At 38.0% G+C, this 22,283-nt stretch overlaps 1 protein-coding gene across 2 annotated transcripts in view; it reads left to right on the plus strand.

The window, feature by feature from the left end:
- Window positions 1-22,283, plus strand: part of itfg1 (integrin alpha FG-GAP repeat containing 1) — a 110,623-nt gene that overhangs the window by 20,902 nt on the left and 67,438 nt on the right. For both annotated transcript variants that reach the window (XM_079456883.1, XM_079456882.1), the window contains one exon: window positions 16,454-16,503. In XM_079456883.1, the coding sequence (XP_079313009.1) occupies window positions 16,454-16,503 (50 nt within the window). The remainder of the gene's footprint in view (window positions 1-16,453; window positions 16,504-22,283) is intronic.

Here is a 22,283-nt window from a genome sequence, read left to right on the forward strand (position 1 = left end):
TTAAAGGGACAGTTCTCCCAAAAATGCTAATTCTTTATTGGCCCTCAAGTTGTTCTACATATGTAAAAATGTCTTTGTTCTGATGAACACAAGATATTTGGAAGAATGCTTATAAACAAAAAGTTTCACCACTGACTACAAAAATCCAAAGCTAATATGAAGTCATGGCGAAATATCATTTGAACATAAGCATAGCAAGAACAGTGGGTGTGCTTCAGAAACTACATATCCCCCTTGTGTTATCTAAAGGTGTCCAATAATTGCAAAAATGACCTCTTAAATAACCACAGTTATATAAGAAACTTATTTCCTGGAATATATAATAGGTTATGTTAAAAAAACTGCAGTTAGATCATTACTAAAAAATCGTGACAGCCATTGACTTATCTTCTGGTTTCCATAAGAAATTATTTTTTGTTCTAGAAAAGACAATCTGTTGAGGCTGCAGCTACACCCATACTGGGTGAAATAACATTAGTAATCCTTTTCTCAACATTTTAATTAGTCATGTGGAAAAATATTGTTGTGGTAGGAACATTACCATTGCATTGTTGGGCCCAATATTAAAGCCATAATAATCACAAATATACTTGGCTTACTGAGATTGTGACTCTGCTGGCCTTTTACTGCTTAATCTACGTATATTACATGTTTGAACTTCTTTGCCAAGACTTGAATTGATTTGTCAAGTGTTTTCTTTGTAGACTTGCAGATGAGGGTCAGTTGTTGCACTACTATTAATCATTACTTGTAATTGATATATTCGTTCTTTGTAAACGTTCCGTTAATGTATATATTTATTCGTCATGTTTTTTTAAACATCCTTGCATGCTTATAATAAAATTACTCCATTCCTTTCAATGGAGAGCTGTACATTAAAACTTTTGTTTAAAACAACTGTTAACCTGCTATGTGTAAATGACTTGCTTTCTGTCAAAATGACTGACGTGTTTTGATATATTTCATCAAGGCATTTTTAATTCAACATAAATTATGATTATATTTTAATAAATGCAACCTCTGGTGAAGGTCACCTCCAAACCTCAACTCCGATTCAGATACATCTAAAACACACTGCATGGATGCTTTGGCTACAACACATCGAATTGCATTCACATAGGTGTCAAGGCCTCATTTAGGGTTTAAAGAGGAATGTCCAGTCTTGACCCTGTGCCTCAATGATAAATCACACAGTCAGGGATTTTTTTCTCATTGGCCCTCTACAGGCGCTGCATTAATATTGCCCTATCTGATTTCTAGCCCAAGTGGTTTATTAAGACGAACAACCAGCTATTACCTGAGACAAAGATGAGTGATTAAGTCAAGCAAAATGTGTTCCTAATAGACTAATGCAGCCATGCTCTGTTGGTTCTGTTGGCTCATGCATAGCCAAAGGAGCAGTCAGACAATAACAGTGAAATAAGCATGCAGAATCCCCCAACATTGTTTAGTTCCATTGGGAATATTTTTCATCATTTTGTTTGCCGCCTTTAGTTTTATCCCTTCAACATTTATTGTATTTGCCGTGGGCATCCCCATCACATTTTCTCATCCTTTTAATTCCCTCGCTAACCCGCAGTTTCAAAATGTGCAGCCTTATTAAAAATAGGTGATAATTGCTAAATAATTATAAATTTCATTATGCACAAGGGACAGCAATTTAGCTTTTTGACTGGTTGCTAGGCAACATTGTATTGCAATGCTCCAAACTGCAGCCAATTAGACCTCAGATCTCTCTGAGTGTGTGGCATGTTAATTGTCAAGCAATGTTAAGGAAACAGATTTCCCACATAAGGAGGCTGCTGAAGTGGGAAGTTCATCAAATCATTATATCCGGCAGCCGATCAGACTCGCGCTCACTGCTGAACATTTGGGTCACATTACACCAAATGGCGGTGATTGTGTATTGTCCCTGTAGCATTTATTGTTTGCCCCATGGGAATGTTCAGTTCCCTTTTATTTTGTAGTATTGCATTAGAAGTAAATACTGCAGGAACAGCAGCATTTCATGAAGGGAAATGCACCTTTTCATGCAAGATGGCGGTCTTTAACTGGGATAAATTTAGACCCATCATGATTCTTTTCACGTGTGCACACATAATAGCATCATCTCTGTTTTACACATTGCATGGCGCTCCAGAGACCTGATCTGCAGAACATAGCAGGTGGATAACACTAACAGGATGTTCCTCCTTATTCAGGTCTGGCACAAGTTTACAGACAAATAGCCTGAAACGAAGAGGGTAGATATCTCATTATTTTCTGAATTTGTATTTATTCTCACTTCCTCAGATTTTTATAAACAGTAGACATGCTCAGAGGAACAGATATGAAATAACAGATAGTTGGCAGTCTAAAAGCTAAACTGTTGCATTTCCATGGTAAATAAAACTTCAGGGAGAAAGAAGTGAGCAGATTTGTTGCTGATGGTTGGCTGTTGTGTTTCATCTCAGTGCACCACACAGTTAATGTCCAATGTTAATCTGTTCCTTTGGGGAAAGAGTGTGCATACTAAACAATAACGGATAAGATTACGCCACCAAATCTAATTAAGTTTAGTGTGTGTTAATCAAGCATTTTTAAAAGGGCCGTGACTTTATTTGTCCCTCGGTCAATTAGAGACTGGAGCTAATGGAGGAGTCTGTTTAAGTGGATCAGTGTCCCAAAAGACTCAGCAACCTGCTTGACCTGGCTCTCTCTCTCTCTCTCTCTCTCTCTCTCTCTCTCTCTCTCTCTAGGTCTCTCTCTTTAACTCTCAGCTACCCCAGGGCCAATTTTATCCACCCACACTCTTTTTTTGGCATTTTGTTTGTGCTCAGGATGCTTCTTAAAAACGATTATACCACAGGGCTGTTGAATGCTTCAATCTGATTGGTTGACAAACTCTGCTTCGTTTCGTGGCCGCATTACCACCTCGGGGTGTGCATTAACTTTCGAATAATTGAATGGCCCGTCGTCAATTATTCCTTACTTATTATGATTTGTTATCCAATCATGATTATGATGATTTATGCTGTTTTATTCTCACTTACGTACTCAATTCATAGTCAGAAATGATTGGAGGTTTTGGGTGCATATGGCACTTAGATCAGCAGACATTATGTATGTGCATTTTAAAGTGGTTCTTACCCAAAAACGTCAATCTTGTCATTTTTAGTCAACCTCAAGTAGTTCCAAACCGGCACCCTGTTATTTGGTTGTTGGTTCATCCCCTAACACACACAATATAGAAGCTGTAGTGTATAATTTTATGTCAACATATCATTCTATAGTAAATTAACATGTTATGGTAAGTATTCGTTGGCAATTTTTGTTAACTTCATGCAAATATTTTTATCGTTGTGACATTTTAACTGTTAAAAATTGCATGAAGCAATCGCTTTGGTCAAAATCAAAGCGTACGACAAAAATGCCTGCGTTGGCATTTGGTATGCATTCCTCTCCATCCTTCAGATTTGAACATTATGCAACTGGAATTACTTTTCAGTCTTATTTTTAAATGAAAACACCCCGACACAAAATGCGTTCAGTGGTCTGAGCATCTAATCTTGTTAGAGCAATATGTTGGGCAGCTTTCCTCTTGCTCTTTATGCCAGCGTAATGTGAGAGAAACGAAATAAGGACTACGTGGGGTTGGCATAATCCCCTCCACTGCACCTATGTTGTTCTCGTAATGGTTTTACAAGATTATATTCCTTCAGAATAGAATCTTTCCATTTTACACCAACGCTGTCATGCTCCTGAATAAATTGCTTTAAAACAGGGTTAGAGAAAGCCAGTGGATTTATTGGCTTATGTATTGGCTTATTCAGCATCTATTTTTACACTTTCATTTCTCTTGACCTGAATCAGGACCTCATAGACTTTACTCTCTATACATGCCTTTCTACTTCAACCATTTAATTATATTTCATTTGAATATTTACAACAAAAGTTCAATGTTCTCAGAAAACGTTGAAATAGTCCATATCTTTGGATAGCTAGATCTGCAAGGAATGCATAGGGCTAACAGGCTGAGATAAGGGGATTGCATGGGAAACCTTTTTAATAACTGATATGATCTAGAGCATTCACTGTTAGTTGCGTTTAATTATAGACTTTCTGTACAGAAACTTAATGTACTCTAAAGTACTTTAAGTAAAATTTTAATTCAAAATGCCTGAATTTTCCAAACTTTTTCACTTTTATCAGTGTAGCCTATTCATATTCAGACCGAAGACTGTAAGACTGCAGCGTTTATAGCTTTAGTGTTTTGCAGAGATGTGTCTGATGAAGGATTGACCTTGAGGAATACATGGTGTTCTTTCATGCTCTTTGTCTCCTCTTTTTTTCTGTTTCCCCCGGACTGTGTGAAGGGAATAGTGTGCATTGACTGATCATAGTGGACCATTCTGTGTTAATCTCGCAGGATGCAGCCTGTGGCGTTTAACCAGAAAGATGAAGTGACTTTGACAGCATGACTTATGAATTTTGGTAATACGACTTTACAGGAATGTAATTGCATGTTTGCTGAATGCATATGTGTTGCTAGACTCAAGGCGTCCATCCCCCTAAAACTATTAAAATTCCCTTAAAGAGATGGTTCACCCAAAAATCATCATTTACTCACCCTCAGGTTATTCCAAACTTGTATAAATGTATTTGATCTGTTGAAGACAAAGGAAGATATTCGGAAAACAGATATCAACCCCCATTGACTCCTTTTGTATAGATTGTCCCTATTGACAGTAAACGGGGGATGAGGTTTGTTTCGTTACTGACATTCATCCAAATATCTTCTTTTGTGTTTATCAAAACAAAGAAATGTATACAGGTTTGGAACAACCTGAGTGTGAGTAAATTATGACATAATTTTCATTTTTTGGTGACATTATAAATGTTTTAACTTTATGTAATCCTCCTCACATTTTATACAGTAGAGCATTTTTTTAAAAAGTTGGTTCACCTAGCAATATATTTGTCTCTAGTCATTTGTGGACCCCTGTCACAGGCATTATAATGTGGAAGCTTGGAGCACAGGATGTACATCACCCCCACATACAGCTGTCGTAGACATGCATTCCATTCCTCATCTAAAAGCCTAGTAAACTAATTACACCACCATTACTGATATACGTATACAGGCAAACAGATGCCATTTTAATTTGTGTACTTTAAAATGTGTTAGTCACGCAAGACTGCCACCTGTTAAGGCAATACATATTCCTTTGAGCCGCGAGAGCCCAAATGTTCTTGAACTGAAAGTGTCACTTACAGCACATCCAGCCTCTGAATGTCATTTGAACACAGTGTCAGTTTCAAAGATGAGTGACATTACTTTTTCCTGATAATGTCATAGGCCGTCCCAGGCTCGGCCACGGTCCACGGGGGGCTGGAGAACAGAGGTGAAGAACAGTAGAACCACTTGGAGTCTTGAGAGAACATGACATGTCTCCCGTTCCTTAATCTTTGTTCTTGCATCTCAGTTTAGAGTCTTCTTCTTCTCACACGCTTGTTTTCATGGGAGACAACAATATATACTGTCATTTACCCTCTTTATCAAAATCTCTCACTTGTCATGCTCGAGTTGTGAGCCGGAGTCAGAGAGCTGATATGAAGCGTAAAGAAGGTCTCCTTTGATCTTCAGATCTCATCGAGAGGGTGTCGGCCCGTTAGGACAACCTAGCTCAGCTTATCATTTCCTCTAGGGGATTGGAGAGATGGAGTCATAGCTGGTTGGCTGAAAAAAAGCAAATAAACCTTGCTCCACCTTTTGAACCTCCAGGAGAAGGATGTAGAAACAGCCCCGCGGCATCAGCAGAAGCGCATATGAGAAGGGGCCTTCTGATGCCTTCTCGAGACAGGGTGCCGTCTGGAGGTTTTTTTTATGCTACCACTGGTGGCACGATTTGTTTATTTTCCTTTTTTTATTTGATGTTTATGCTGTAACTGGGTTGACAGGTCATGTTGTGAATCACTATAATTTCACTCATCATGACCTAAATATCCACCCAAAAACATGTTGTTCTAATTTCTTTGAGTCGCTGATGTCAAAAGCCCAGTTGTATTAACATGCAACAGCTGCTCACATTTACATGTCAATGATGCCTGTTTGGTATTTGGCCAGTATTGACAAAATAGCAATAAAGTTGTTATTATCAGCGTTCAAGGGATAGTTCACTTAAAAATGACAATTCTTGCATCATTTACTTGCCCTCATGTCTATCCAAAACTGACTTTGTTTCTTCGTCAGAACAAAAATATATATTTTGAAGAATGTTGGTGCTGAAACAATTTGCGACCCCATTGTCTTCCATTGTATGAACACAAAACCACTGAGGCATTTCTCAAAATATCTTTTTTTATATTACAGATTTTGACATTAGGGTGAATAAATGGTGACAGAAGTTTTATTTTTTGGTGAACTATCCCTAGAATAACAAAAAAAGTAGTGTGTTTAATCCAACAATTGTTTTGTTTCTTCTTGCTTCATTTTGTTCCTTAAAAGAAGCTAAAAACATATTTTCATTTAATATTGTGATAGAGATGTGCAGTTACATTGAGATTGTATTTGTATTGGCCATTACTGAATATCCAGAGACACATCATTTTAATTGAAAATAATTCAATCAGTATTTGGCTAACTTTATTTGTCTGTATAGGTTTTTACTCTACTACTAAACTGAAATGTTTTGGTATTGTATGTCAACAAAATTATATTTTAATAAAGTAAAAAAATTGCGAAGTGTGATTTTTGTTTTTTGGTAATTAGAATTGTAATACTGTGTTAGAGGGACTTTTTCAGACATACACAAGCATGTACAGACATTAAAAGTTTGAAAGTTCTTTTGCATCCAGTAGGTAGCACAACAAGACCAGTAGAAATCCATTCAATTTTTTTAAAATACTTAATGTAATTTCATTTATTTCAGTTTTTGACTGTGAAGTAACCGCCAACTGTTTTGCTGTTTGCTGGCTGTGTGTGACATCTGAAACGAGCAGCTGAAATCTTTTCAGCACAGATCAATTCATACCGCTGTCAAAATGTGATGCTTGTGTTTGTGCGTTTTGCAAAGGTCTGTCGGCACAGCGTTAGTCTTTGCCGGGTATCGCAAAATGTATTTGACGCGACAGCAAACCCCCGGCCTGTGAGTAAACGCAGCAAAGTGCTGTAGCTCATGATACATGTGAACAGAGGTTACATAAAAGTCTTAAAGGCACAGTGGAAAAAAAATCAGAGGGAGAGTTACAAAAAAAAGTACTGCTAAAGTACATGTTTTTATGAAATGATGAATACGTGAAATGGGAGGCAAAACCGGTGTTGCTCCAAAACGGATCCAAGGCTGATTATAAACCTCTTAAAGAGGATTGACATGATCTGAATGGTGAAATAAATCTAAGATTAGCCTGTGCAATGGCTCTCTCTGTGTTCATCTTAAAGCACACAAAGCTATCAAATATTCCATCTTTTTACCCTGAGCTTCCCAATTTCAGCCTTTGACTTCAGAACACAGACAGAGAAAACAATGGTTTGGCTCTCTCTGTAGGCATTGTGCCTTTGAGGCGGAGGAAGTGGCTCGCGGCGGGCGAGCAGATGATTATGGAGATGATTCGGTGTGCGGCATGTCAGCATTGTTTGGAACTAATGAGAGCGCAGAAGTTGTGAATGCATCGTAATTAACTAGCAATCAGCACCTCGGCCTTCCCTCATTTGTCATTTAGAGCTTTAGTGTTTTTGTTCTGAAAAACATTGCTCTTTGGGCTCTGTATTTAACATGCACTCTTTCACCCTTCACAAATGTGTGACTCGGCACGGAGAGAGGGCGTGTATAAGAGTGAACAATGACAGATTTTGCATTTGTGGGTGAACTGTCTCTTTTACTCATTTAGTCCATACACTTGGTTTTTCGGGCATATGATAAGGCATGGATTAAACTCTTGTTTCCATAACACAAAGTAAAAATAAATTGGCATTTTTGGGGTTATTTTTTATGTTAAAATTACTGCGGTACCTTATGTGCAAACACAGAATCATCTCGACCGTATGGTGAGCTATATGTTAGTTTCTATTTGTAAGGTTCTTGTTAAGGTTTGTTGGCATGGTAACCGCTTCCTTGTGGAGTACTTGGAAATATTGCACCCATATCACAGACCTGCATGGGCGACAGACGGAAAGTGTGATGCTCTCTGTAACCAGATGCATCATGAGCTTCTCGTTGGCAATAGAAAATCCAGGCATCTGTTGTGTTATATGTTTTTGAAGGGTGAATTTGAAAGGAGCTGGCTCACGCATTCATATCTATCCCCACTTTAGTAATGTATAAAGCCAAACAGGAGACCGAAATGGGTGCTTTTCTGAATTAAAGATGTACATAACACCTTTTTCCAACAAATGTTATCCGAATATGTATGGAGAGTGGAATCAAGACTGCAGTTGAAATCTATTACGATGTATCTCGCTCACTGTTAGCCAGTCAAGCTGTTGAGGGACGTTACCTGTTATCATCAAGCTATAGCATTCGGCCCCTGACTAAGAACCCTGCTCAGTAATGACAAAATCTCAGTGGGAGAGAAATATAGAGGGAAACTGTGTTAAAGAAATGGAGGAAACTGTAAGAGATTCTTTAAAACGTGTGTCAGTGTTTGAGAGAGAGGAAGGTTCAAAGTGAAAGGTCTGTTAGATGCGTGTGTGCTTGTCAGTGCCAAGGTGGATTTCTCAGCTGACACGGGAAAGTAATTCAGCTGTAGTGGAAGAAAATAAAGAATCTTTGCTGAAGAATGTTTGGCAATTTTAATTCAGATTTGTGAGCAAAGTGTGATAATGTAAAGCTTTTTTATAGTGAGAGCTCCCAGGTAAGAAATCTAACAGCCTTCTTTAGCGCAGCCTGGCATGTTCTAAAGCAGTGGCTCTCAAAATGTGGTAAGCAGGGGCATAATTTCCACTGGGGACATGTTTTTAAAACCCTGTTCGTGTCCCCCAAACTTTCAGATTGGTTTGTTATGATTTTTAACCACACGCCGTCTTTGCCACGGAGAAGTAGGACCGAGCAGTCTGCCTGTGTCGTGGTTGGCCTCGTGTGCACACTTGCTCACTGAAAAGTTGTTTTCAATCAGGTGGAACGGCAGGAAGTGATTTTTTTCACAGGAATTCACTATGACAACCTTTATTAAGCCTTTATTAAAGAGATAATGCAAAAAATCTTACGCTAAAAGTTTCTTTCCCCAAATTCCTTATAACGAATCAGATTACCTTACCATGGTGGTTTAATGGTTTAATCAATTAAAACAATCAAAAACGATGGCAAACATAGGTATTTTGAGTTTGTGATAGTGAATTTTTTTATGCATGACTTCATGGATTTTGTATCGCCATAGTGCCTAAACGTATGTAAATGCAGGAAATGGGATTCAAACTAAAAACATGTCCTCCCATTTTGTGTCCCCCCTCTTCTCAAACCAAAGTTACACCATTGGTGGCACGCATACCGCTTGAAGAGACCCCGGTGGTACGTGACACGATACCAAGTTACTAGTTTATGAATAATACTTTTATGAATAATTGTTTGTTTATCATTGGTCGATGTAACTCAGGCACGTGACTGACAGCCAGTGCTTTATTTGTGGGGGTCCCCACAAGATTTTCCTTTTTTATTTTATTTATCTTCTTGTCCTTTGATTCTCGTTCTTTATATTATTGTAATGCAGTGCTGTTCCCTTATTTGGAATATTAATAAAAAAATGTCTTTGAATGAGGGAGGGAGAGGACATGTCAAAGTCAATAGTGACTGTCTGTACAGTGCTGCCAAACCACCAGTCACCGTATGCAGAAGTGTATGAGCGTTTTAAACATGATTCATCTCCTGAAAATTTTGTATGAAGTATTTTAAAATAATCCATATATGCACCAATCCAGAATAAGAAAAACTAATGTCATTCCTTTGGGCGAGAGCAGATTGGTACCCTTCTCATCAAAGTCGGAGCCCATGTTTGCAGAAGAGAGCGCAAAATAATCTCTGGGGAATGCAAACGTTTTCTGAGGGAAAGGAAAATATTATTGGGAAACGCAAAAGTTTTGCAAAGCAACGCAATGTTTTGGGGAAAGCAAAATATTTTCAATATTTTTGCTCCCTTATCCTAGCAATTTTTTCCACCACCTGCATTTCCCTTTCAATATGAAAGGATCCGCACGTGTTACTCAGCACGACATCTCTGTCTTTACATGTCTTCAATACTGTGTGCCACACTTGAGCATGCATTGATATTTATTAATTACATTTTATGTCCTTTTAATGTGCATCTTATGAAATTTGAACAAAATAACAGTCAATAGGGTTTTGTTTTAGTGTGATTTACAGCTAATGTTGCCCCAATGTTACATAAAATTATTTAAAGGTACAGTTTGTGCAAACCGCCACTAGAAGGAGCAAAATCAAAACAACAACAATGCCGTAGCTTGATGACGCTGCGAAGGAGAGCAATCAATCAGACTGGAACGAGAAATCATGTTAGCGGATGAGATAAAGTAATAAAGTTTTATAAACGTTGCATATAATTGTGGTCCATAAATTAGTGACAGCTCGAAACAAGCTAGTAGCTTGATAGACGCAAGACGCTAGACACTTCTTCTGCATATCTCCACGACACTGTTATCATGCGGTTTCTACGTCAGTAAAAGCGGTAACAAAGGGCAACACGGATATGACGCCATTGACAGGAGACTGCACAACCCCTTGTCACTGTTAAGAATGGTGATTTTCTCACGATTTACAAGTAGTTGGAAACATTTTAGATATTGTAAGTACTCAGCTATATAAAATATATAATACTGGCAAAGTGGTTTTTGGATATTTTACTGCACAATTGTTACAAACTGCACCTTTAACAGACCGTTGTATTGAAAAGAAATCCATTAAATTAGTGTTATATGGGATTTTTTTGTACAGTATAAAATTCTGATGAACCTATATGTTTTTGACATTTAAAGTTCACAGTTCTTTTAATATATTTTGCCTTAGTGGAAAGTTTGATTTCTGAAAGCTCTGTTTTTGGCATAGTGAACACAAGGAAGAATTATATAGATTCAGTTTTATATGCAAGAATCAGTTTAAAACTATATGGTACATGATGTCCAGCAACAAATAGAAAGTAGAGAATTTCTATCAAGAGCTTTGCCATCCTTTAAAATGAGCTCACTTACCAATGTTCTACACTACCCTGCCCTAATATTTTGTTTGACCGCATTGAACCTTACAGCATGTTTTTGCTGTGACATAAACTTTTACATAAACTTTAACGGTGTTTCATTTCACTCCAAAGTTTCTCAATGGGGTCCTGAGACTCTGGTGGGCAATCCATGTGTAAAAAGTGTTTCATGCTCCTTTCTGAGCTTGATGGATCATTATTAGAAGAAAAAAATGGATAGACTGGTCATTCAGTATATTTTCGGTAGTCTGCTGACCTCATTCTGAAACAGAATCATTTTCCTCACAAGGAACATATGGAAATGTGTGGTGATATCACTTCTTGTTATTTTAACTGCATACAATATTTTGCTAGAAGACCTCTTTATTGGATACATAGGTACACTTTATAATAAGATAAGGCAGTTGAAGTGTGTTTATGACCTTCACTGCAGTAAACGCTTTATGCATCTGTTATTACTTGGCGTGTCTACCAGTTTCATAACTTACAAAACAATATAATGTACTGCGAACACAGTCTCAGAGGAACGGAGCAGGTTTTATTGATCTCACTTTCAGTATCTCTATCTCCCATTTCTTCCTTTCACACTCCCTCTTACTCTTCCTCTTGTTTTCGTACGCCTGCCGCCGAACGCATTCGCTTTGCCGTCTCTTTTTGTTTTCCATTGCTCTGAATAAGAGGGCGCTGGAAAAGGAGGGCAGCAGTTGAAGTAGTTTAGGAGACAGACGCTCTTGCATCTCTCCTTGTTTGTCTCCTCTTTCCAGAGATCCCGTCTCTGCGTGCATCACCGCCGTTACCCATAATGCCCCGGGAAAAGCAGTTTGAAAGCGTGATTCTTCAACATTTTTCAGCTGAAAGGATGCTGTGCTTCATACTGTGTATTCGTTTAAATGCTGTCATTACACATAATGAAAATGGCAGAAAAAAAAAGCTTGAATAAAATTGTCTTCCCGACTGCAAAAATCATGTTTAGGCATGCTAATGCTTTTTCTTTAGTTGTTATGTATTTCCACATTTGATAGTGGGAGATAAATGAGATCTGTCTCATTTCCCCTCCGGGGACATGACATGGCTCTTTGTGTTTTGGAAAATACAGGCACAGCATTTGTAGCACAACACGGTTTTTGTAGGTTGTGAAAAGTAAGCTTTATACAGCCTGAACAATTCAAGAGTGATCCAATAATGGTCACCTCTTAACATCAGCAAGTTTGTTTCTGCTTATTTATTTAACCTGCATTCTTTTTTTATCACTGTGGGATCATCTGTGTTAAATGTATGCCTTTCTTCCTCTGGTTTTTCAAAGCTGTGAATCTGTGGCTAGTAATGATAGAATAACTGACATGCAAAAGCGACCTTAGACCAAAATAAATAAATTATCGTGTATAATCTTTCCTTCCCCCTCTCTCTCTTTCTTATCAGTCCACCCATCATGAGACATCATCCAAACGTGTCCCTTAAAAATTTAATTCTGACTTCCCTTTTAAATATCAATGCCTTAATGGAGGTTCCATGCCAACTGGGTCAGGAAAAGGGAAATAACCAAGAAAACAAATGATATGCAATAAAATACATATTTCTATAAATGTTCCAAAGCATGCTGGGAAATCGAGGGCACATCACATGCTCTTACTGAAGGAAATGAGAGCATGAAATGAATCAGATCTGTAATGAAAGCATACCATAATACATTACTGCAACATGTTTAATCAAATTAATGGGATTAATTGTCTAAGACCCACATTACTCTCTGTCACTTTGTGTTATATTTTCAGTCGCTTTTGATTAGCCAGTCAGATTGAACACTTGTTTCTGCTTATTCTGTGCCGTTCGGCTGCAGCGATGGAGGAACATAAACACAGAATGCTTGTTTAGCAACCAATCGAGCATTTTCTTTGAATATTAACATTATTTTTAATGACAACAAATCAAAGAGCATCCAGTGGTTTCCAAAGCCGTACCTACAAGTCACCAGATCATTATTGTGTTTTCCAAAAGACAGCTAAATGCTTTTATAGCACAAAGGCCTTTTGATTGATTCTCAGGGAACACACATGCTGATAAAATGTATAGCCTGAATGCACTGAAAGTCGTTTTGGATAAAAGTGTCTGCCAAATGCATAAATGTAATGTAAGGCTGCAGATAAAAAGGGGGGCGTTTAACCGTGGTAATGCCATCTGACGCTGTGACAGCTTCATCTTTGTGCTAGTCACCAATGCGGCCTTGAGAAACAAGCATGTGATTTAAAGCCTACATTCAACCTGGCATATTAAAAGATTTAGTAAGGGTGTAAAGTAGTTTCTGAAAGCTTGAAAATCTTCTTAGGTCAGTTAGCCACTGCGGTGCACATATTGAAACATCATGAATATATAACGGTGCATATAAAGTTTTTGCATAAGGTAGAATGTTATTCTTTTAATTTCCAAGGGATAAAATTCACTATGTACTTAAGAGCTCCATAAATATGGAGGCACATTTAGCTGTCTTTGTTTAGCTGACATGTCTTTTAGTTCTCCGCTACAGACCTTTATTAGTTAGACTGAAAATAGTCATTAGATTAAATTGAATTTTGTGAATGCAAGAGGTGGATTAAAAAAGAAGGTTAAATTAACTTGGAATAGGACTAACCATGTGGAATGAAGAGCATGTCGCACTTTGTTCTGGCGGACAGCAAAACCAGTCTGTAGGAATATTTGTTGGAGGAGACGTAGCTCATTAACTTATCATTGTTGTTTTTGCTACTTTGTTATTTATTTTGGGTTGACACATCAATCACCTGATTATGGATAGTTAACGTATGGCACCAATGATCCTGATTGGTTGAAAGCTTTGGTGTATTCATAACCTCTTCACCGAGCATCTATTTTTGTCAATTCACAAATGAAGTCAGTCCTTATCATATATTATTGTAATGTGGCTGAACTAATAAGGCCCTCTTGGTATATTATACTGTATTGTGAATATGTTATAACTGCATGTTCACATTATAGTTCAACCTCAATTTTATAGTTTTTTTGTTTGAATCTACTTAGACATTTAGTTAAAAAATAAAAAAATGATTCAATATGGGTTTATGATATTGAAATCTCTGTCCTGTTTTATGATTCTTTTACGTACATTTTCTGACAGCTTCGGTTCTGTACTGAAATTCAATGGTGCTGCTGATGGACTCCAGTTGAAATGCTGTCCATTTATGTATCTCTGATTTCTGTATACTTTTGATTCTGAAGAGTTTTTGTCTGTGGGGAAGCAGCATTAAAAGCGCAGGACTACATGCACGCACGCACACACATCTTGAGGGAATGCTGGCCATTGCTAACATTTTACTTGTCAGACTGCTGAATGTGTTAGAAACTTAATTCTTTGTAGTTTAAATGTTGTTCGAGACGCTTTGAATAAGGAGTTTTGGAGACTGCTATTTTTACACATCAGCAGAAAATCTTTGAAGTAAACCTACCGTCTGTCTAGAGCTGATGTGGTGAATGACAATGAACTCAAAAGACATCTGGTATGTGTGTGTGTACGAGTACATGTGAGGCCACAGACCTGCGTGTAATCAGCATACTGCATTAGTGGCAGTGCTCTAAGTCTGATTAATGAAGCTGTTTATTCCGCACCTCATCAGCCACTGCCAGTGAGCTCTCCACTCCCACAGGGAACACCACTTCACCGAGAGAGAGAGAGAGAGAGAGAGAGAGAGAGAGAGAGAGAGAGAGAAGAAAAAGAAAGAGGACGAAGAGAACTGCAGGGATAAGAGAGTGTGCACGTAACAACTGGAGGAGTGAGATTGTTGTAGAAAAAGGTCTATTTTGAGAGAAGGTAAAGGACAAAATGAGAGCCAGAGGACGCAAGTTTATAACCGGCGCACAAACGAAAGTTCAGTAACTGTTCATACCGACTCCTCAAAGGTCAGCTCCGGCACAGATGCCCTAATCGCTTCAAACATCTGCCCCGACCCACCTCGTGACACTGGCTGTAAAGGTCCATAGCAATCTCTTCTATTTTCTCTTAAGGGGACCACACTGTGTTTTATAGGAGGTTTACTTATTATGTTTATCAAGATTTTTGCGGTCTTAATGCTTTAGATTTTCATGACATCTAACTGTATAAACATAGCAATGGACATGGTAGCGAATCACAATGTTATTTTTTAATAGGTAAAATGCACCGGATAGTAAAAGTCTCACTGCATGTACTGTAGCTGCACATTGAAGATGAAACTGTTCTGTTCAGTTCTTCTATAATTGTGTTCTGTTTTGGTTTCAGTATGGGAAGACATAAGGACTTAGTGTTGGAGTGTGTCTACACAGAACAACCTATTTCAAAAGAGCATCGAAAATCACATTCTCCATAAAATTGCCCTCTCCGTATCTTCTCTTGCATTTCTTACCCTCACACATCTAGATCATTGATGTGACTGCTGCGTTTCAAAGAGGTATACGTTTCGCGTAAATAAACACGAGGGTTGACTCAAGCCTCTCTCTCCATCTCCATAACAACGTTCAGGCCTCTAGAATGAAGCCATCGTAACACAAAAGGAAAAAGAAAATTGACAGCAAGAGAAAATTACACCACTCGCCTGCACCAATCAGTGTAATAACTCGATATCGGAGTCAGAAGGGAGAATCATGCTTCATAATACATGTGGTGTGTTCTTGTTATTGAGGGGACACGCCACGTTTGAAATCAAGCAAAGTCTCGATTGTGATATAGAGAAAAACGTCAATGTATCGAATGTATGAAATTGTCAGTATTTCATAGAGGCACTGGAAGTTGGCACATGGCTTTTATTGAGCTCAGGTTCAGTTTCACAGCTGAGGTCGTTTTTATTATATCAATACAGCGAGGTTATTGCTCACAGTGTCATGTAAAGCCTCATTCCGTCTACTTGGTTTATTTGAACTGCGTTCTTTGCGAAAACTAATTTGGCAAAGCTTTTTTCAGTGATTTAAACAGATACACTCCATCCAGAAGGGTTATGTGATAATCTTCTACTTGGTCCTTTCTTCTTGCTTTTTCAGTTGTTTTATTGTGATCTAGCAAACTCACAAAAACATGTTGTAACAGGTCTGAGCAAATGGCCGCTGCAGCAAGTAAGATGGTGATGATCTGTAACTCAGATATCTATACTTCCACCTGCTGGAGACAGCTGTCAGATTCAATGCACTTAAGCATCACATTACTTAAATCAGAGTCACAGGGGCATCAGCAAAAGCAAGGAAGGCTTTTCATTTTGAGAAATAGCTTATAATTAGATAATTTCTTTTCTCACAGATTTGTTCCTGACCACTGAATCAAACAGATTCGAGACCTGGATCAATAAGGTACAGTTCAGCATTACTTACACTTAATTAATCTTTAACAGTATGTGTATTAAAATGAATTGAGTCTCTATGTTTGAAGTGTGCTTTTTGTATCCAGTTACTTAAACTGGATTGCAGGTGTTTAGTGAATGAACACCGTTTTTGCGCTGCAATAATGCATGCAAGAGTAATGCCACAGTTTATTAAATTGATCCCTAATTTGAATGATGGATTTTTCACAATATTTAAGGATTTTGGATTTAGGATATGTTTAAAGATATTATGCCGGTTTTCAATATCTCGAGTTGAGAGTGATCACGCCGAAGGGAAAATTCTGTCATTATTTACCCTCTTATCATAGCAAATCTGTATGACTTTCTATCTTCCGCAGAACACAAAAGAAGATATTTTGAAGAATGTTGGGAACCGAACAACGGTGCTACCCATTCACTTCTTGTGTATGTACACAAAACCAATGCAAGTCAATGGGTACCGCCGTTGTTTGGTTTATTTTGTACATTACTTTTCATGTTTTTATATTTTAGTTTTGAGGCTTTTTATATTTAAAGGTTGGAAAAACATGTTAGCAACTGACATTGCTTTAACTACCATAGTAGAAAAATGAAATGGTACAGTCAAAGTTGCCCTCAAATCTTTCGCTTTCCTAACTTCTTCAAAATATCTAGTTTTTGTGTTCAACAGCATAAAAAAGACACATTCATTTTTCCATGACCTTGTAGTCAATTATGTCCCAGAAATGTCAGTTGATAACATTTTTCCAAAAATCTTTCTTTGTGTTCAGCAGAACAAAGACTACCCAACAATCTATGCAGCATTAGGTCACCACCAAACAATGTGTGAGAGTCAGATGTACAGCATTATATATGAAGCTTAGAATGACACAGAGCCGGAGGTCAAACTGAAGTTAAATAACAGAATAGTGCGATAGAAAGTAAAAAGCTATTAGCTAGACAAAAATGTTGAGAAATGTAAACACAGAGCAGGTAAAAAAAATACAGAAATGCCAGATAATACTGTGTATAAAAGGTCAGCGGCGCATTCGCTCTTTGAAAGTTTCCTCCCCCGTCCTTGTTTTCCACCATCTCTAGAGTGTGTGGCGCTCAACTGCTGATGGTGGAGATACAAAGGCAAGGCGTTCTGTTAGATCGCCTCTCCTATACCTGCAGGGAGCCTCATCATTGCTTTCTGAGAGAATGATAAGAGAGAGAAGAGAGGCTGCTGACAAAAGTAGAGAGATGGAGAGAATGACATGCTGTGAGAAATAAAGAGACAGGGACAACAGGATGAGAAAGAGAGATACTGTATCAAAAAGATAAGAAGATGGGTGATTAAAGAGGGGAATCATGGGCAATTGTTAATCACATCTGAGGCAGCCATTTTAGACTCTACCTCTCATTCTTTAAAAGAGGCTTAAGGGATGGAAATAAAAAGCACAGCTGATTGGTGAATAGTTCTTTCACCTCTGCAAACACACACACCCAAACAGTTCTATCTGCACACGCGTACGCATTCAAGCACACCTTACGCTCACGGGAAACCTCTCTTCCTATAAAACCGCAGTAATCCTGCCATTATTTGCTGGCAGGTTTTTCAGTTTAACAGTCTTTGTTCACAGGCCAATGCTCTCTGCTTGCCGTAGCACACTACATTTTAATTACTTTCCTCTTGCTGTCCCAGCCCTGATTATACTCGCACGCAGAAGCTCTTGTGTTTGTTTAAATTGAAAAGCTTTAGCTGTATACTGCATGCAAAGTCATTACTGTAATACAAGACGCCATCAGTCATTTTAGCAGCTGGAAGGATCCTCTCCCCATCCAAACGAACAAGCCAGAAAATATTAGCCCTCTGATTCCTCAACTCAGTAATTCGTTTTTTTTTCCGTAGAGAAAATGCCTTGATCGTGTAAAGTGTTAATTTGGCCTCAAACGTTCATTGTGAGAAAATTCACAAATGCCCAGCTTGTCAATCATGCAGGATTTTAATCAGGGCATGCCCCAGCTGAAATGACTGCCGTGCACCCTCGCTTGCAAAAACTAACTCAGTGTGCCGCGGCACTTAACATGCCATTGTGTCGATTGCGCAAGAACCTCACAATCAAACTCGCAGCATGTGTTTATAATCTGGCACATGTCAGAGCATCAATCAGTCTTAGTCAGACCATCTCTGTGTTCTTGCATCCCATGTTGGTGCACAATGGTGCGAGATGGTTGGGGGAATGCCTCTTCTGCACTGTGAGTTTAGTCGTCTTTGTCTCTTCTATGATATCTGATCTGAATGAGACAAAATTTAGTCAATGTAGTGTTTTATTGTCTCATCTCTCCTAGGACCGAGCCCTTTGTAGATAAAGCTGTCAGTCTTTTCCTCTGTTTAGTTTACTTACATTTTATATTTACATTTCTATGATCATTTTAAGAAGGCCTATTGAATCACACATCTCTCTTTTCCTCGTCCTTGATCATAGTCTGAGACTGCTGGTAAAATAATTTTCTATTGCAATTTACAATTAAAATTTATGTACAAATGAATGCAAAATAATAAAATAAAAATAAATATAAAATGATTTCTGATAATTATACCAAAAATTTGAGGGAGGGAAATTTGTATTATGTTTCCTTTTTTGTTAAATGAGCAAATTATGAATCCAGTTTATGCCAGCGTGATTTTACTTTAATCCAAAAAGCGTCCTTTTTAAGAGGGCATTGAGGTAAATATTTTGTAGCTACTGTTTACAAGAGGTTTATTTTGTCCAATTTTGATTGATTAGTAACTATATGCTAAAAGGGAAAAATTCTGTCATATACAGACACTCAATACTCACCCTCAAATTGTTCCAAACCTGTATAAAGTTTGTTGTTTTGCTGAACACAAAGAAAGATATTTGAAAGAATGTTTGTAACCAAACAATCACTATTGACTTTAATAGTAGGAAAAAACTTCTGTGGTATTCAATGGTGCCCAGAATTGTACAAACATTCTTCCAAATATCTTCTTTTGTGTTCAACAAAGCAAAAGAAATGTATACAGGTTTGGAAACACTTTAGGTTGACAGAATTTTTCAGAATATTTTCAGAATTTGCTCGCTAAAGAAACTTTTAGATTTAACATGGTTATGGCTCAGCAAGAGCTTTATTATGAAAAACTGCAATTAATTAGCACATTTCACACCATAAATCTTTTAACATGCAGAGTGCCCCTTATAAAGGAGTGCTTTCGGTTTAGCTAACGATTGTCAAACTGAGAGGCTCAGCAGTTACGCAAAATATCCCTTTTTACAGCTATTATGATTTGAGTTGTTGCCATTTCCAAGCTGTATATATATATATATATATATATATATATATATATATATATATATATTAAGGCTACGATCAAGTTTCAATAATATTATTCCAATATGTGACCCTGGATCACAAAACCAGTCTTAATTAGCACGGGAACATTTTAGTAAAAGCCAAAAATACATTGTGTGGGTCAAAATTATAGATTTTTCTTTTATGCTAAAACTCATTAGGATATTAAGTAAAGATCATGTTCCATAAAGTTATTTTGTAAATTTTCAACCCAAAATATATAAAAACTTAATTTTTGTGAGTGAATGGCCTGCTACAGTGCCTCGGATTAACAACTTAATTGATGTCAACCTGGAGCGCAAAGCAAATAGTTCTGCTTAGAAATACATCTTTAATATTAAGATTTGCTCATTTCAGCAAAACATCAGTGAAATCTTTTCCCTTGCAGAGACATTCTAAAGCTACGTTTCTGTACATCGACTCAGCCGTTCTGCAACAAATACACACACACATTTGCACATAAACACGTGAGCCCAACATGCCACTGTTACAGCCCTTTCCTATTAACGTCAATGTACAATCAATCCAATGAGACGGACCCTGTGACCCACCACTGCCTCATTCTGCTCGAAGAAGATTAGGGTGAGCAAGTCATGTCACCATTACCTTTACATAAGCCACAATCACATTACAGTTCAACTGCCTCTACAATCATATACCGATCGATATTAGTCATGACCGCCAGGTGCATGCCTGCAGTTTGAGGAAAGACTCTAGGGAGCTTTCAGCAGAGATAGATAAACACAGTCCAGGCAGAAGAAGGAGGCACTTGAGTTTTGCTCTTCTTCAGAATTATAAACAAATCCCTTGGGCCAAGAGCTTCCACATAAAAACAGCTTCTTTTGTCAAGTGGGACACAAAAAAAATACTTGCACTTAGGGCTGTAAGCAGTGTATAGACACTGAGGGGCCGTGGCCTCATAATATTAAGATTAGTTAATATAGGTTTTTCAATGACCAGTTATTAATATTTAATTTTGGTCCCCCATGATATTTTATTGCATCCATTCCTACACTATTAAGGTAAGTTTGTGCACTCCCTCTATAAATGTAAATATTTTATAAGCGTAAATGAATATTTTATTTGTCTAGTATACAGTTAAATAAAAGCTCCATAGTATTTCACACGAGTCAGTGTTTTTAAAAAACAAGCCAGAGCTTCGTCACGAATTTTTTTTGGGGGGAAATAGATTCACAGGGAGACAGTAGTATATTTTTACACCCTCAAACTGTGGTTTAAAGCTGTGAGTCTTATCACATATAATGAGACCAATTACCACCCTGCCATCTTAGCTTTGAACGACTCAAAAGCTGCAAAAAGAAACCCTGCATCTGGTCGAGCTGTGGCTATTAGACTGAGGTGTTTTGTGCCGAGTGTGAAGGTAATGGAGCGATTTTCTGGATGCCGAGTATTAGCATAGATGTGGCGGTCACGTGTAGTATTAAGGAAAGCACGTTGGAGCTGTGGATAACAGAGAAACATGCTCAGGGATTGTGGAGGCCAGCTTGCTCACAGCACTGCTTACATTTGTATTTACACATTTCCAAAGCAACTCAATAGTTATCAATACGTGCATTCCCAGCAGTGGATGTACCTAATCTAAAACGTACTATACACAGAGGTACAGTACAGTGTTTTGTCTCTTGTATTCTATTTCTGACACAATCTCTATTTCGACTTCTGTTTTAAAGTACATGCATATTTTAAGTACAGTATTGCCAAAGCAATATTACAAATAAAATTAGCTGCTAAAAATGTATTCAACAAGACTTTCTTTGTTTCAACCTTCACCTGTCTTCTCTATCTGTGCTGAGTGTCTGATGTAACTCATGACTCATCATTCAATTGTTATGTGGCTTTGATCTCTTTCCAGTTAAATGTGTGTGTTTCTCTGCTATCTTCTTCATTATATGCTGGACAGTGAGTCTGTTTGTCCTTTGCCTCCCGACGTTAGTACAGCATAAGCTCTTGAAGACGTTGATGTGGATGAGCGGTGGAGGGATTGTTTTTTTGCTGTGATCAGCATGTAGGTTGAATCTCATGAGCTTTTCTGAAGCTTCTGTCTTAGCTGCTTTCCTGGACTGTGCCACGCCGCACCCCGGTTTATGTGGGCTAATCAATGTGCACAGCAGCCTTACCCTGCCCTCTGACCTCTCCGAAGCTCAATTAGCTGTCATTCTCTGACCTCTTCAAGCCCACCTGTCAATCACCATCAGTCCCTACCACCTCACTGTCAGTAGCTTCTGCTCTCTCTTCCCCACCAGCTCTTGTCCTCCTGTCAGCTGTAGAACTCGCCTTTAAAATATGCTGGTCAGATTGTCAGACCACACATTGTTTGTCTTGCTGAATTGTCTCGTAATGTCCATCAGGTAGAACAGAAGCGCAGTAACCCTTTCCCAACCCTGTCAATCACAGGTCTGACTCGGCTCC

Source organism: Barbatula barbatula (assembly GCF_947034865.1).
Source record: "Barbatula barbatula genome assembly, chromosome: 1".
Taxonomy (NCBI): domain Eukaryota; kingdom Metazoa; phylum Chordata; class Actinopteri; order Cypriniformes; family Nemacheilidae; genus Barbatula; species Barbatula barbatula.